Source organism: Nipponia nippon, unplaced genomic scaffold (assembly GCF_047370975.1).
Source record: "Nipponia nippon isolate SJK-2023a ecotype South Korea unplaced genomic scaffold, ASM4737097v1 scaffold_32, whole genome shotgun sequence".
Lineage (NCBI taxonomy): Eukaryota > Metazoa > Chordata > Aves > Pelecaniformes > Threskiornithidae > Nipponia > Nipponia nippon.
In genome coordinates this window covers 665,490-683,058 of record NW_028262350.1, presented here as the reverse complement: position 1 = coordinate 683,058, position 17,569 = coordinate 665,490, and the positions used below count along the sequence as shown (strand labels likewise).

General features: G+C 45.8%; 1 protein-coding gene across 8 annotated transcripts in view; it reads right to left on the bottom strand.

Moving 5' to 3' along the window:
* Positions 1–17,569, bottom strand: part of MAP3K3 (mitogen-activated protein kinase kinase kinase 3) — a 58,956-nt gene that overhangs the window by 15,910 nt on the left and 25,477 nt on the right. For 6 of the 8 annotated variants that reach the window (XR_015707444.1, XR_015707442.1, XR_015707441.1 and 3 more), the window contains exons 10-19: positions 16,992–17,059; positions 16,655–16,747; positions 15,618–15,809; positions 14,309–14,457; positions 12,418–12,549; positions 11,608–11,737; positions 9,802–9,979; positions 6,758–7,383; positions 2,603–2,665; positions 2,385–2,477 (exon numbers count right to left, since the gene is read on the bottom strand). Coding sequence is in view for 2 of the 8 variants with exons in the window: in XM_087769945.1 (XP_087626071.1) it covers positions 7,155–7,383; positions 9,802–9,979; positions 11,608–11,737; positions 12,418–12,549; positions 14,309–14,457; positions 15,618–15,809; positions 16,655–16,747; positions 16,992–17,059 (1,171 nt within the window). In the remaining 6 variants the exon portion in view is untranslated. Of the gene's footprint in view, positions 1–2,384; positions 2,478–2,602; positions 2,666–2,810; positions 7,384–9,801; positions 9,980–11,607; positions 11,738–12,417; positions 12,550–14,308; positions 14,458–15,617; positions 15,810–16,654; positions 16,748–16,991; positions 17,060–17,569 lie in introns of those variants that run through there. The other 2 variants (XM_087769945.1, XM_087769946.1) reach the window with 1 other exon arrangement.

Here is a 17,569-nt window from a genome sequence, read left to right as displayed (position 1 = left end):
CCGCTGTCACGTGGGTGCCGGTGCGTGCCGGGGGGCGGGGCCGGCTGTCCCGTGCCGCGCGGCCCGCCGGGGGATGGAGCCCTCCCGCGGGGCGGGCGGGGGCCGGGCCGTTTTCTCCTGCCGGCCTCGGTGCGCCCCGTGACGGTGCCGGCGGCGAGCGCGCTTGGCCGCGCTCCGCGGCGGGCCGGGAGCTGCAGTTCCAGCTGCGCTGCCCCGCGGCGGTCCGGCTGTGCGCGCCTCAGCGCCGGGCCGCAGGGCCGCAGGGCCGCGGGCTTGCCTGCACTTTCCCCCGGCACCGCCGCGCTCAGGTGCGTTGTGGCTGCGTGCGAGGAGCCCGCCGGAGCGCCAGGACCTCGAGGGGCTCCCGGCCCCTCGCGTCAGCTGCTGGCGGCGCTCCCCTGCCCTTCCCTCCCCTGAGGCGGGGACCCAGGGACGCCGTGCTGCTGCTTCCGCGCCGCTCGCAGGCGCAGCGTTGGGAGGGAGCCCCGCTCGCTGCCCTGCTCTGCCCGAGCTGACGGCTGGTCCCCGGCGCAGCCGCTCGCCCTCTGTTCAGGCGCCACCTAATGACACCCGGCCTCCCCCGGGACCTCCGCACCCGGCTCAGGCCTCCTCCCGGGGCACCCCCTCGCCCCTCCAGGCCCCGCAGGATCTGGCTGGCGTGCGCGGGAGCTTTCCTGAAACCTTCCCTGTGCCCCGCAGCCTCTTCCAGTTCCAGAATCCCCCTTTGACCCCCCAGTTCCCTTGGAAGCCCCGCGAGGCAGCCACCGTGCCACCGAGCCCTTGAGGGTCCTCTCGCTCTCTCCAGCTCTCTGTGCTCTGCCCAGAACCTCCTGAAGCTGCTGCTGTGCCCCGGAGGCCCTGCTGCCCCCTCAGGACCCCCCGCTTTCCTCCCGCCCCTTTTGGAGACCCTCACTGATGCCCTCAGCGTTGTCTCCACCTGCATCCCCTCGAGGATGCCTGCAGCGATGCCCGAGCCCTGTTAGGACTCCTCAGGATCGCTCAGAGTTTCCATTTATTAAATTCGCTGTCCCTATTTTTTACTTTTTTCTTCTCAATGCCCATCACTTTTAAAATGTTCTTTCTATGTCTACTTTTATCCAGTTCACTACTTTATTTCCTTAGTGCCCTCACCTTTTGAATTTTCTGTCTGTCCTCATTTGGTTAGCTTGCTGTCGCTATTTTTTAATTCTTTCCTGTCTTAATCCCTTGGCTTTTAAAATTTTATTTCCATGTCTACGTGTATCTAGTTTGCTGTCCTATTTTTAGTTCTTTCCTGTCCCTCCTGTACCTAGTCGCATTGTCAGTTTTCCTTCTATGTCTACCTTTATCAAGCTCCCTATCCCTATTTTTTAATTCTTTCCTGTCAGGTTCTAACCCACACAAGAAGGGGGTCAGGAAGCAGCGGTTATTTCTGGTTCCACAAGACATTTTTGTTCTGGGACAACTTCACTTGTCTGGTTCTCATCTGTTCTGGAACAGCACACAAGTGCCACGCATGTGCTTGTTTCATGTGCAGGGCTTTCTATTGCATCAGCTTGTTAACCCGCTTATTCTTATTTGTGCATATTTTACACAAACAAATATTTCGGTATTTAATTGACATAGCAACTAGCTATACCACAGCCTGGGAAAAGGCGATTAGAGGGAAGGCTGTGGCTAGGGCCCAGGTAGGCCAGCATCTCAAGGGACCGTGGTGGCATTCAAACCACTGCTTCAGTGACTCTGACACCGAAGAGCAGGAGCTGCATAAACAGACAGGGCACTACCAGGAAAAAATGAGCATTTCAGCAAGTAGTGTAGACGAACTTTATAGAAGCACTATTTTTGTCCTTTCCTAAGACAGTTTGCTGGAAAAAAAATAAAGCCTGAAAATATTCGGACATGTGGTTACCCATTCCCTTGCCCTACTCTGGGACAGCGCAACTTATCCTGTCCCGAATCCCTCGTACGCTCAACACAAGACTATCCAGATTCCTCCACTTCTGCTGGGGGGCTCCAGTTCTGGAAGGGAGCTCATTTGTCTAAGTCCACAGGCCTTACTTCTCAAAATTTTTGCTTTCTAAAATGACTAGACAACACATTCAAACAAGAAACAATTCAGGAACCTGTAACTGTTTCCAGGTATTTAGAATAAATATATTTTCAAGGAGCCTGAGATTCACAAGCTAGAGCTGGAGTTCCCCGCTTCGCAAGCTACTCTGGGGTATTCCCTAGAGAGTTCCCAGCTGACACAAAACACAGCAGGGAAGCAGACATTATCCTACGGACCGTCTCCTCCCGGGCTCGTTACCGACTGCCTTCTCCCCACCCCATGACCATCTACCCTGTTAAGCGCTGATGAATCAGGAGCATTTACAGACCACGACCTGGAGTAAAGAACTCACCGCCACAGCAAAATCCAAATGCAAACCTCAGCTCCTGCTCCCCATCAGTAGAATCTCCGCATGAAGAGCCAATAAACCAGTCCAGGTACTCTCCTGCAAGGGAAAATGAAGATGTTGCTGGTTTTAGACACGGAGCCATTCTACCGCTCTCCTCAAAGAGTGAGAATGGATGAACGTGACCCTCCTCAGAGTTAGCCTTGTAGAGGACACACACTTACCTGATCCAAGACGCAGTGCTTCACAAATAGGACACTTCTCCTTCTGTCCCCAAGAATAAATTCCTGAAAGGAAAAATTTCCTCCTTCAGTTAAGGTCCTTGGTTAGAAGGAAAACTAGTTAGTTGCCTTATTCACTTGCCTCGAGGTACCACTTACACAGGAAGTAAGAGACACTGTATTGCAAACAACCACCAAAAAAGGCTTTCATATAAAGGATAATTTTATTGTAAATAAAACGATACATTGGCCTGGCTTTGCACTGCAAGCCCCCGGTCGGTATATATAGACTACTGGTTCAAGGTCTTCTGCACAATCCAGGTTAAAGCAATTTCTCCCTGCTCTGCAGTTTGTTAGACAGGTGTTGACAGATAATAAAGTCCTTTTCTTCATTTCTGAGCTGCCCCCTAGGCACACCTACCTTTTCTGCCTGGGGCATTCAGAGCTGCTCAGTGAGATTTGCTCCTGAACAAGGCTGGGGTTTAAAGACCTGAAGCCCAAATGCCAGTGAACCACAGAGGACAGCTATTTTTTTTCTGAAAATTAAAGACAGACTGAATACTCCCAGCTCCAAGGGCAGGTACCAAGGTGACAGCCACAGGCTGTACGTATTCAAATATATAAAACCCTTCCATCCAGCAGCTATTAACCTAAGCACCAGTCACTGGGATCTCATTCAGCCCCCCTGTACAGCTCCAAGGATCTGGCCTTTGCCTACCAAGAAAGCGTGTACAGCAGGGATACATATTTACTGAGGTTCCACAAGTTACCCTGGCTCTCTGGGCACTTGGAAATAACATGAGTCACCTGAGCAGGAACCAATTTCCCTCTCGGTCAATTTGTTTTGGTAATTAATGGCAAAGGGAACTGTTTGGAGCATCTTCAAGTCCTTTGGAATACTACTCCAAAAATACGAAAAAATCCAGATTGCTGCAACCTCCCGCCACTAGAATAGGCAAAGATCAGATTTACTGGAGAACAAGCAAATAACCTGGAATGCACAGAATCGTCACACCAAGACCAAAATGCCAAGAGTTTGTTTCCTAACAAGCTCAGGGACAGCCAAATCCCCCATTCCCCCAAGTTCCTCTCTGATGGGAATCTCAGACATTTGCCTGCTCAGTTTCAGAATAATGAGACTCCCGGAAGATATTTTTCTCCAAACAGAATATTCTCCATTTCTGCAGCACCTTCCATCGAGGATCCCAATACTCAATATTCGCTGTATATCTCTCCCTGGAAGGAACAGCAGAAACACAACATGACATTTGGAAAGGACACAATAGCTTATTGTTAGCCTGGCACTCCTCCTCCACTCTCCCCTAAATGAGTTTATTCCCAGTTTTTTCCAATTCTGCCAGGATAAAGAGGCCAGATGTAATTCAATTTAGAGGCATAATTACATTTATGTCCACTTGAAACTTTTTTCTGCCAGGACCGTGTTAAGAGACTGTAGTATAAGTGTCGGCCCCAAGCTTATTCACTGTAGCAGCGGACTTAGGAATCCAGATCTTCCTTTTCCATAATCAACAAGGCTGTGAGGAAACAAAGACCGCATTTCGGCTTGGCTCTACTCATTATAAACCATCAGCAAATTCTCTGCAAAACCAGCTGCTTTTTTTCCTTTTTAAATTCATAAAGGCGTCAAATTTATTTCCCATCCTCCCCCCTACCCCGTAACAGTCGAGTCGATATATATAAAAATCACCAAATATGATCTTTTACGATATAAATAAAAAAAAAAGTATGAGGCATCACCGTTTACATGATGTAAAAAGAGCTAAAAAAGAGCGATATAAACTACATTCATAAAAGTGCATCTCCAAACATACAAGTAATGCTTTGGCTTGTTCCTGTGCCGAACGGGTGGCATTGGGTCAGGTACTAGAATACAAGAAGTCCAAGCTGGCACCCCATCTTCTCTGTCTCTGTACGACTGCTATTTACTGTCATTAACACAGACTGGAATACAAGCGCATACACAGAGTAGGCACATTTCAGCATAGGTGGTGGGAAGGACCAGAAGCTCTGGCGGGGAGAGGACGGAGCCCATCAGGCCATGATGCTCTTTGCTCTGCTCTGGAACAGCCTTCCATGATGCATATGAGGTAAAAGCCACAACAGATCCTGAGGATTTAGTTGCTTTGAAACATTAAAAGTTACACCATTTCCTCATGCCCTGTTCTCCCAAAACACAATGTGTAGGATAGCAAGGAAAGACCACGGAAGAAGGTCTCAATTTGGTGAGGACAAGCCAAGGGTAGAGAGAAACCTACGCAGACAGGATCACTGCACTCTTGATCGCTGCTGTATGTCTGCAGGGTAAAGTGTGATGAACAGAAGATTCCAATCTTTGGTATATTTAGGTGCTAGTTGCAAGGCTTGAAGAGTGCTACCAGGCCCCACAGGAGTGCTGACCACCCTATGTCTGTCATCACGACTACAGGAATGATTTCACGTTCCTCTGTAGCATACGCAGCCACCTACACCACAGCGAAGTGGTGTAAAAAGCTCCCTAAAACAGAGCAGTGGTGTCATGCCCTCGCTTCCCTTCGGTGCAAGCGACAGTGAAGTGCAGGCCAGAAGTCAGGCCACGTGCCTTGACAATTTGGAGTCAAGTTCCAGGTTTGGGAAAGATCAATAGAAGTGCTCTCACTAGAATTAAATAAATTACGGAACAAGGGCTTTCATAAAAGATATCCCCCTAAGTGCCTGCAACCTAAACAGTGCATCCTTGTAGTAGTGCAGGAGAGCCTGAAAGTGAAACCAACACTAGCTTGCTTTCACTGATTACACATTGCTCTGAGTTTGGCACAGAAAAAACACTTCACATTGTTAAACACTTTCAGGACTTTTGGTTGTTTGGGGGTTTTTAGGGTTCTTTTTTTCTCCCCTTTTAATTAAACACATTATGTGTCATGGTTTCATTAAAGCTTGCCTTTTCCTGCTATGAGCATTCACTTAAAACTGTTAATTTTACTGCGTTATGAAAGCAATTTTCAAGTTTTCTTTGGGGGGGAAGAGTGGAGGCATGTGGACCCTTAATATGGTTTCCCATACAAGAGCAGAACACCTTTAGCGTTGCTCTATAGAGCAATATTTTAGCTAATAATACATTTGCTTTTCTTAGTTTCATTTCACACAGATAACTTATAATTACTCCACGAATCTCCAGCACTTAAAAACTGCTCCTCTTTTATGAGTGAAATAAGGACTACTAGCGCCCCAGTCACCGCACAGTATTTGAGGCCAGGAGCCAGCAGGAACGCGGCTCTCAGAGCAGGGGTACCCTGCCAATGCAAAATCACTTGGATACATTTTGCTGGGACCTGTATGGGGATCTCCAGTTAATTTCAGAATAGGCTAGCATTACAAATGTTCTCTCTGGTTCACTGACTTAACTCATACAACAGCTTATTTAAGTAGGACCCTAATATTTTATGGAAACCTTAAATGAACATTTGCACACCTGTAAAACAAAACACACACACTGAAGGGCTGAGCTTGCTTCTCACTTACTGTGCACAAGCAAAACTAGTGTCCAGCAAATTCTCCCTGTGAAAAACTCGATTTTCCATTAGGCCAGGTCCTCAAAGCAACACGTAAGCTTTTCCTGAAGTAAATTCCTGGGCACCAGATGAACTATCTTTGGTTTAAGGGAGGGTAAGAAGTTACCAGCCAAAATGATAGGTGCAACAAAAGCCGTTCCGCAGAACTCCCTTCCAGAAGGGTTTTGTTTAGACCCAGCAGTCTCAGGGAGATGAAGCTGGCTACGAGGACACAAACTAACCGACACTATCTTAATGCTAGGACAGATCAACCCTTGGAAATCAAGCTCTGGATTTCCTAATGTCAGTGGGAGTGCCCTTATCTTCGGCCCTGGAGTGATTGCATTCTGCTGAAACTTTTCTGATTATCCTCACATTTAGCTAGAAAGAGCTCCCTCGCCCCACCCCAAATCCATGGTTTCATTATAAAATAACACTATTCACATACTTTTGAATCAATATTTTCTGAACACCTTCAGATGCTGAATACTTAAGAAGAAAAATATATAATTATATAGCGAGCGCATGCTCAATGACACATGGCTTTTTGCTGGATTCATGTACTATAGATGCCTCTAAAGCCCTAGCAGTCTGGAAAACAGCGACCCACACGCAGACAGCTGGTCTGGACGGCTGCTGCACGTTTCTGTTCTGAAGAGTGTAGCTCTTCCAGTTCCCACTTTGGTTCAGATTTCTTCTACGTTCAACCAGCGAGACACTTCTTACATTCCCATTCTTGGGCCTGCAGAAAACATGCGACCAGCTGCAATTTCACATCAAGGGCAAAAATGCAGCGCTGTTTGGACAGCTGTCGGTGGAATAAACATTAGTCCAGCAAACAAAGGTATCAGGCACAAGAGCAGACCCTAGGTTCCTTGGCATAACTTCCCCAAAGGACTAGGACAGCTGAGTTGGTATTTTGAAGATGCAGCACCACAACGGGCAGTTGCAACTAGACCAGACGGGGCACCGAAAGCCCAGCAGGAGCTGCTAGCAAGGGAGGTAATTCAGTACTGGAGCTGTGCAAACTGATGTCTGAGCAGCTCTTCAGCAGAGGGTCTGTGCCTGGCTTCCACAAAGATCTGCTTTAGAAAGTCCCGGCAATGTTCTGATATGTGAGAGGGGAGCTGGGGGTTGGTTGGTTGGGTAGCGATTTTGAAAATGGCTGCCATGGCTTCGTACTCTGCCCAGGGTGGTTTCTCTGTCAGCATTTCCACAACAGTACAACCGAGGCTCCTGGAAAAAGAGACAGGGAAAAAAAGCGAGAATTGACTCACACAATAATGCACAGTGTTGGGAGAGAACTTCCAAGCAGCCAACATCAAGGTACAGCTCTGCTCCGAAAACAGTTATAAAATGGCTTTGTGCTCAGCAAACCCCATGTGCGCACAGATCCTGAGCCAGACCTGCCAGCGTCGCTGCTTTTACTACTGTCAGGCTAGCAGTGAAGTGCGGAGACAGGCAGGCTGGTTTCCACCGTGGCTCTCACTGCACCGAGAACTGCGAAGTGCCATCTGTCCAGCTCTCCTTTGCTCAAATTCTACTCTCGGTAAACATTTTCACTAACAACAGGGGACAAGCGGTGCACGCGAGAGGTCCCTGAAGGCCCCGTTTGACCACAGCGGTATTTCGGGTGCTGCTGCTACTGTTGTATCTCAAAGGCACCTGCTGAGTTGCAAGGGAGAAAGCATACCTCTTAACCAAGGGCCAGCGAATGAGAGCTGGGTGACTCCCCAAAGCCATTTCAGCAAAATCTCTTTTCAGTGCACGGCCTCAGAATGCCCCCGTGGGAAAAGCACCCCTAATATCTCCACATCACAAGAAACTAAGCATCATAGACAGTCAAAAATAATTAACGTCTTAACAGCTCCAAACTGAGAAGACAGTAAGTTAAAACGCCAGCAGGGCAGATGCATCATCATGTTAAGGCAAAACCAGTAAAGTTAACGGGGCTCTGCAGGCTAATTCAAGGCAAGAACGTGATGATGGGGATGGACATGGCTGAGCCACCTTTCCGAAGCAAGCGTGATACCAATACTTTCACAGGGAAGATGGGTTTCTGTAGTACTCCAGTGACTGGGTTTTGTTCAAAAAGGATTAATGGCTTCCTCCGGGCCACAGATTAAGCAAAAGCAGTTAGCGAACTTCTAATATTCAGTCCTGTGTTTTGATCACATCATTGCATTAAAAAGGTGACAGTGCCTCTTCTACCTTTAAACTAAACTCTCTTTTGAAGTGAAAAGCAAAGAAAAGACATTTTCAGAGGCAGACTTGCATCAATTGCCAAGACAAGGAAGGAAAGGAATTAAATCCAGTGAATATGCAAGAAATGACTTCTTGACAAGGTTTAAAATCCAACGTGAAAGTTTTACACTGGTTTCCAGCCATTTAAGACTTACTAGAAGAGAGTACAGAAAATGCAAACCATGTGTGCTGAAGTGCTGGGGGTTTGCTCAAGAGCAAGCAGGGATATATTATTGTTTAGACTGATTTATACCGTTTAAGCAGATCCGGTTTCTTTAAGATATTCAGCAAACAGCAGGAATGTTTTTCATGTCAAGTCCCTCCAGCAATAACAAATAGCTCACATATTCTGCTATTTAGGAAAAAGAAAAATGGAGAGGGGCCTGCAGCAGTGGCGGAAAGCCAGGTGGCTAGATTTGTTATGTCTTTGAGCCTCTCGGCCATACGCACCCACCCTGGGACTAACGCTGCACTGGAAAATTCTGACCCCCCTAAATAACGATCGGGATTGTAGGAACTGGAGCCCAGCCAACAGCAGTGTCTCTTTGATGGGAATGGACCGATGTCAGCACCAAGAGGAAATCCACAACTGCATCAGCCCAGGGGGAAGGGCACGTGCTCCATTTTCTCCCCAAGCATCCCAACCGGGAGAGTCTGCAGAACTTAACTCTTTGCATACGAGACAAATTTCAGCTATGTCTCCACTCACTGCCTTTACAGGGAACAGCACAGGCCTTGCTTTACTGTGGAGACACAAACACACCTCTTGTCGCTGTCATTTACTTTAGTTTTATAATCTCACCTTTTTAAGGCCTCCCAAACTAACATTTTGAGACAGGACCATTTTGCTTTTTCTGTTCGATAGAGGCTGTTTCTTGGCTATGCCAATAATAGCACGGCTACAGTTTCCATTCATGCATACTTCAGATCACCTCTGATCTGACCTGTATCTTTTGTGTTATTCCAGGTTTGGGCATCTTTCCTTTAAAGCTCTGTCAACATACTCAAATTCTGTTCCTTTCATTTCCACAGTGTTATAAGCGTACCTCTCATTTTATAACAAAGTGAATGGAGGCTCCCTAAACAACCTCATTCTCTCTTATAAGGAATAGAAGAAGGATGGAAACCTCACACCAGAAAGAGTCAGAAAATAGAAAATCAGCTATCAGTTCAGGGGAGGAACGAGTGGAAATTGTTCCTGAAAAACTAAACAAGCAGTTGTGTGTTGACACTGCAAAGCACAGCCTGCAGCAGGTCATGTCTTGAGTTCAAATCAACTACTTCAGTTCGCCCTAAACTTTTGATCCAGACAAAATCTGATTTTGAATATATGGACGACAGAATGTATGTGTCTTATCTTGCTCCAGAAAAGCTGTAAGTTGATCTATGGACAGAAAGTTAAAGCCTCACCATACGTCTGCTTTTCTTCCATAGCCTTCTCCGCTGATCACCTCTGGGCTCATCCAATATGGCGTGCCAGTGACAGAGCGGATGCCTGTTCCAGACATACAGATTGTCTGCAGCCGTTTGCTGGCCCCAAAGTCCCCAAGCTTCACATTCCCAGCAGAGTCACGGAGAATATTGGCTCCTGGACAAAAAACAAAGAATTGAGACAGCTGTTTTCATGCAATCCAGCTGTCAGATCTGCAGCCTACAGAGCTGATATCCAACCCAGAAATACCCAGGCTCATGGTATGGCTTCTTCCCCATTAAGCCTCAGGTGACCTGCTAAACATCATTTCTTTATTTCAGGCTGTAGACAAGCCAATTGCTAATGGCTGCAAATGGGATAAACTTCAGGCGAAAAACACAAGGAAGTGAAGGGGGAAGGGAAACGAGAGCTGAGTCAGCACCATCATTGTTACATTGCCTGTAAACAGCTCAGACAGCCTATGCAGGGCCCCCAGGCCAGCAGCTTAGATAGTACATAGCTGTGCAGAAAAGGACTTTATTGGGATGCTGCTTTGGTGAGTATAACCACTGCTTTCTGGTCAGCTGGGTAACAGATGTAGCTAATTAAACCACTTTGAACTCCTACAATAAACAAGTCAATCTCCACTTTACTTGGTCAGAGGTCCTGAATGTGAAACACCAGGGAAAAAAGCAAACTTAAGAGCTTAGCTTGTATGTGGACACAAACTAAGGCTTAGACACCAAAAACAATTCTTCCTCCAAAGCTGCAATAAGATCAAGAACCCTGTGTTGCCATTATCTGGTACGTGCCTATGTGAACTCCTTCTGCCCTCAAATAAAATGCACTTGTGCTGGGAGATAGCTTTATCACGTCCCCGCTGGAAGAGCTGAATTCAGAACAAGTGTGTCCACCCAGCACCGTGGAGGCAAGTTAACAGTTTGACTTAGAAGATGGGTGCAAACTACTGAATAACCCACCAGGTAGGAAATCATTGGGCAAAGAGCACCACATGCGCAGTATACAAGGTGTTATTCAAGAATCAGCAGCTCATTTCCCTTTGCCAGCCTAGAGGGGCTGCAATGAAGATTTACAGGCAGAAACAAGAGGATACTTTTCTGACAGCAAGCAACCCTCCTGGTCTCTCTAGAGCACAGAAAACTTTGTGTGGTGTCTGCCGCATCTGTTGACATTAACTCTTAAGGAGACTGGCTGGCTCCATGGGGTTATGTTGGGAAGAGGAAGATTAAGGACTAATCAGAGGCTGTACACAGAAGATGAGAGGTTTCTTTCTTACACAGAGCAGGCAGGGCAGTCACAAGAGCCTCAGGCAGGCAGGACTGTCAAGAGCAGGCATGGAGCTCTTATGGCAACTGGTATGCCTACCAGCTGAGAAATGCTACTTCGGGCAAGCAGAGAGGAAGTCAGAAGGGAATCCACAGGGAAATGAGCGTGCCTCATGGGTGCAGTGAAAGTCAGGTGGCAACTCAGCCTCATTTTGCTGGGGTGTGAGAGAAAGATGAGGAGTTACAGAGGAGTGTTCCTAAGAATTAGAGGCTTCCAGTCTTCCTTACTATAACCAACTGCTGTGCTTGGTCCTGTAGAGAGAGCAGCCCAACTTCCCTTACCCAGCCCAGAACACAACCTTCCCTAAGCCCTGCACACAGATGTCAGACCAAAAAGGGATAATTGAGCAAAGCAATATTCAGAAGCCCCAGTCAGGATACAGAATTCTTAACCCTTGGCTTCTATTTTCAGAGTTCCTTTAGCACGTGGCATACACATAAATCACCAGCTGATCTCACCCTTTATGTCCCTGTGCACGATCATGTTGCTGTGAAGGTACGAGACTCCCTCAAGAATCTGGCGAGTGTATTTCCGGGTTACGTTTTCCGTGAGAGCACCATACGCCTTCAGCTGGTCTTTCACTGACCCCTGCACCAAAAGCAAACAGAAGGGATTGGCTAAGAAATGACAAACCACAAATCTTGCAGCCTCCATTCAATTCCCACGAGCTGTGGCTGTGTATACCCCCAACCGGCACAATAATGAATTCTGGCCTCTTCTAAAGCCCTTCTGTGAGGCTCTCACAGCATCTTGCCCTCGGAAGCCCCTTTTAAGAACAGCAAGGACACGCTCTACGGCAAAAATAGCTTAAGGAGGTTCTGTCTGCTTCCTCCATCCTTGAGCTGTGCTGGTACAACTGTTTGTGAAGACAAGCAATAAAATAGTTCAGCACACTGATCCAGGTCAAAAGTCTCCCTTTTTGCAGGGTCAGTTTTAGCCTAATTTGCTGTACTATACGACTGCTAATTCAGTTAGCCCAATTTACAAGTTGGCCCAAGTCCTCTGAAGTACATTGTCAGAACAAATTTAGACTGAAGAAAAGAATGTATTTCAAGTACAAGACACTAAGAAAAAAACGAAAGACGTGGTTTAGGCATAAATAAAAAGAATGTGGTGGTATTATAAAGCCAATATGAGAAAGGGGCACACCTAAGAGGGCATAAGGTGGATTACATAGTTAGGGTAATTACAACAACTAATAAACCAACTCACAAAACCACCCATCTCACTTTATGATCTGCAACTGTGCTGCTCATGTCAGCTCTTACCCCTGGCATGTACTCCATGAAGATGGTCAAGGTCTTCTCTGCTCGATCCCGTAAGCAGCCGTAATACTGAACAATACGTTCGTGCTGGAGATTCTTCAGCAGCTGAATTTCACACTCCAGGGCACTCACTTCCTATGGATGTTGAAGGAGAAAATAAGGTTCCGGCCCCAGGAAACATTCCATCCTAATAAATCTGTCCATGCTGCTGAAGGATGAGGCCACTACTACACTGAAGAAGTCTAATCCATGCCATTGGCTCACCTGTCTCTTGGGAAAGGCAAATGTTACCAATGCTTCATATTAATCCTTACTGTATAATAAATAGGGAAGTATTGGTGCAGCACTTTTGACAGTTAGAACACAGGCAATGCCATATATGGATTTAGTACCAGAAAAACTTTGTTTCTTGTCTTGATTCTGTCAGCTGAATGGCTTTAGCCAAGTTGGTTGAAAGCATTCTTCACGCACAGAGATACCACCTTACTTCTCACCACTAAGCTGAGGGCAGTGAGCGTTAATTTCAATTATGAAAAAGCTCTGAATACACAGTTGCAGAATTCCTAGGAATCTTTCAGTAGGACCCTCAACCCATTAGAGAGCAAGACTACAGGTGCTAAGAGTTTCTAAGTTCTTTAGTCACCCAGTCCTGATTCTGATTCACACTGATAATTTTATTTGAATCAACCTTAGAAACGGCTTCCTCTCTTATTTACTTCAAAGACTCTGCAGCTACGCACACGAAACTGATTCTCTGCTTTATTCCTGCCGCAGACAACAGGGTATCATAGTGCAAAGGCAAAAAGGCTATCCAACAATTTCAGACTGAATCAGAGATGTTTGTTGCCCAGGAAAAGTATCAGGTTCTTGCTGAATCCAGGGAATGAACAGGATGAACATCAAAGGCACCGAAGCATGAGGATTTATGGAAAAAGGAATGGTGGTTTCCCCAACATTAGTCCCACTTAACTCCCTCCACTCCTGCCACTGGAAGGTGCCAGGTTCACTTCTCTCGCTTTGGGAGAGGATGCAGCTCTTCAAGAGCAAGGACCTGGCTGCTGCAGAGATGCGTGGAACCAAAAATACATTCCAGCCTGTTCTTCCTTAGCTTAGAGTTACTGTCTGATTTATGACAGAGACATGGTATAACTTACAACTTACCAAGTTAGGACTTATCTTGGCACCAATATCCCATATAAAATCAGAATAATTGAATCTTCACGGATCAGTTATTCCAGCTCAAAGTGAATTTGTTCAACATTGGGAAACTGGCACGTTGTTATAACACTAGCAAAGAACCTAACAGCCATTCCACCTGCATCCACTGTGCAGGGAGGCGCATACTATCCTCTAATTTCAAGGTGCCCCTTCCCACCTCCGCTGTTTCTAATGCGTTGTCACACCACTGTCCTTGATTAATTTACACACCACAGTTCAGTTTGTTTTGAGGACAGAGAGAATTCAGAAGCAGAAACCGGTAATTAATACACTTGATACGGGCCTACCATATAAGCCCAGAAAGTGGGTTTTGCAAGTGCCTGCAGCTTTTTTGTTTAAAAAAAAGAAAAAAGTCCTGCTTTTTCTGGGTTTAGTTTCATTCACATCCATGTCTAACCAGGAACACAGGGCAGTCTAGTATTCCTCAAGTAACCTGGCAACTAACCAAAAAGCTGAGAAGGGAGAGCCAAAAATGAAGCCAGAAAATGGATTTTAGTTTCAGGCTGAAGTTAATAATATGGAAAAGTAGTTTTTAAATGACTTCTATTCCTCTCCACATGACTTGAAACCCTAGTACAAATGAAATAAGATGCCAGCTTTCGAGGACAGACAGATACAGGCACTTTACAGGATCTCAATCTGCATCACGAATTTTAGAAGCTGCAATGAGAATTACCTTGCTTGTTTCAGGACTCTCTGGGTCAAACTGGACCTGCTTAGCTGCAAGCTCTCTGCCCGTGTCCACATCATAGCACAAATACACACGACCAAAGGCACCCTGGCCCAGCAGTTTCCCTCGTCGCCAGTTAATTGGAGCACTCGGAGCTAAAAAAGAACAGTAATAATTTCTCTTTTCATTATACTATTTAAAGATAATGGTGATCTTTTCAAAGATAAATCACCATCATACTGGGATTGAAACAGGTACTTTGCAATTAAAGCAACAGACATGAGGCACTCTCCCAGTACAAGGGAGTTAGTGGCAGAACCCTGAACAGAATCCAATCATTCAGACTCTCAGGACCTGCTGACTGGTGTACCATTAAAATGATCATCAGCAGGGAACTACGAACATTGTTCTACTGCACTGGTGAGAGCACTGCACAAGCAGCAGTCTCCTGACCTGCAGATTAACACCTGAGCCCAGTTTTCCAGGCTGCACTTAATACCAAAGCATATTACTCAAAGACCAGCGCTTTAGCTCGAACTTTGAAAATGACACTACCAGACTCATGCAGTGCAATGCATCCAATTATGTTGTATCTAACAAGAAACTCTAAAAACAAAGACAGGAACCAGCCATCTGAACAGTGTGAAAATGCAGAAGAGCTGAGAGATTAGCTTTGCCATGTCTAATTTACTCAGATTTACTGCCAGTCGGTGTTCTAGTGTGTTGTTTACTTTGCTGCATTAATGTCTTCATTTTTGATCCTTAAATTACTCTATGGGATATCTGAAGTTCATCAGTAATGATTTATGTTCCATCTCTTTTTTTTTTATATTATAAAGTTCCCCAAAAAACAACTCAGGAATGCTATTAATACAGAAGTAAATCTTTCTACTAAGGAGCAAGTGAAATAAACACAGCCCTTAACTAGTAAAATAACTGTAATCCACAAGCCTGACTACAAACGTTAACGTATCAAGAAAATAAACAAGCTTGTCTGACACTTAAGAACCCCACAGATCATTTAGATCCAATGAACTTTTTTTTTTTTTTGACTTCTTTGCTGAATTTCCAATGCTTTCTAAAGGAAAGGCCAGCTCCCAGTGCAAGACTACATATTCTTCGAAGAAAAAGAGGACCTGTCTTATAGGTGATACAGACCGGTCTCAAAACAAAGCCATGTAATTATGTGGTTTTGAATGGCTTGTTAAAAATCAAACTATGGTAATATATTGGGTCTGGAGTTAGTCTCTAAAAGGCCTTCTTGCCCATAACTCCAGGAGGCCTTTCCCCAGTTATCATCAGGGCAACTGCTTACATTTGGTGGGAATGTTCCTCTCCTGCACACCAAGGGCATTTTCGCTGTCGGCACTCCGCAGGCGCCCCCGGGGGTCCAGGTACTGCAACGCCAGGCCCAGGTTTTCTCCGTTGGTGCTTAAGGAACGACTTGAAGGGACCAAGGTGAAAAGATTCCCTTGGTGACGCCGTATCCGGGGAAATGTCCTCCGGCCTGGAGAAAGAAGTAAAATTTTGAAATAAGTTGCTTACAAGTGGAAGGTAATGGCTGGAGGTTGAGCAACAAAGAGAAGGGAGAGAAAAAAACGTGTTCTGGTCTGTTCCCATGGAGTAGAATCTACTGCCCAAGAGACAGGATGCAAAAATATAACAGTTCAGGGCTGATGCTGCTTGAGTTCAGTACAGCTTTGGATCATTCCCAAAGCAGAAGGGAAAGAACACTTTGTAATGCCCTCACTGCAGTAGTGCAAGATCTAAGCTTGCCTTCCAAAGCAAAAATCTGATTTACAGGCTACCACACAGGCTCCGAGGCTTGTTAACAACTACGCAGACAAAATGACTTTCTAGATAACGTGCCTGGACTTGCAAATAAAAACCATAAACAAAGATTATGACAACACACACCTCTTATGAAACTTGGAGAAATTAATTTGCATAAAGCCATATGATGAGCAGAGATGTGATTCTTAAAGTCACCAGTATATTTAAAAGACCCAGAAGGAAGTTTGCATTGCAAATTAGCAAAGCATAATGAATCCCTGAGGTAGGAACCCACTACATATGACCAACGCTAACAGCTATGTCCACTGCTCAACCCTAGCAGTCACTGATCAGCCTGGATATCCCCAGAAAGGGCAAAGTAAACAAAGAATTACAAATGGCCATCGTGGGTTGCTATGAAAATGTGACACCACGCATGGTAGCATTAACTCCAGCACTAACTGCAAGGACCAGGGCACTTCCAGACTCCTCAACTAGGAGTTACACTTGCCCCTGGAGGTTGCCATTGCCTCACCTTCTTTTTCAAGACTGGAATCAAAGGTCAGAAAAACACCTCACCATCGTTGTAGTCTTTGTGCTGCATGGAGACGTTGTAGCGCCGAGGGTAGGTCCCACCTTTCCCTGCTTTGTCATAGATCTGATTCTCACGGTCTGGAAGGAGATGCAAAGATAGAAGTGAGGCTCCTTCAAAAAGTACACGTTCTAATGACAAGAGTTTTCCCATAACAGCAGGTTTTTTTTTTTAGGAAGAGGTAAGTAATAAATGACTTCATTGCTTTTCAATCAACATATCCCCAGTTCTTCCATTTATATAATCCCAGCAAACATATAAGGTAGCCAGCAAACAGCAGAAAATGTCTAGATCAAATAATTTTTATACTGGACACTGACATACCTGAGAACTCCTGTCTGTTATCAGGAAAGCTTTGTGCCCTTGACATCCGTGATTTCCGAAAAGAAGGGCTATTAAAGAAAGAAGGCAAGAATAAGTTTTGCTATCTACTGGAGAGAAACCTACCAGGACTTTAAATACAAGTTAATACATTTGCACATCAGTAACGGTGATTTTCAAGTCTGTGTCCCTGCAATAATTTCACACTACATCTGCAAAGCTGAAGTCAGGCTAAGCCCCAGCTAACCAGACTATTTCCCGATGTGGGCAGTCATCCTTTCTGTTCAGTCTGTGCCATTTATTCAGCAGTTCCCCAGCCTGTGGTTTGAGGCCCAGTGCTTCCTTCAAGTCACGTGAAACAGAAGGTTAAAACCGAGGCTAAGAGGCAGAGCAGAACAGGGTACCGCTTGCAGCACACTGCTCACAGGGCAGTGAAGGACAGGGACCACTGCCCCCAGTGATTTACCATGAGGGGTAAGAGTTCCTCTCATTAAAACTTCTGTGCACTTTCCTCTCTACAAGAAACAGATGAGCCTAAACACAAGCACTCCTTACAACCCTTCTCCCCAGTAAGCAGGGCT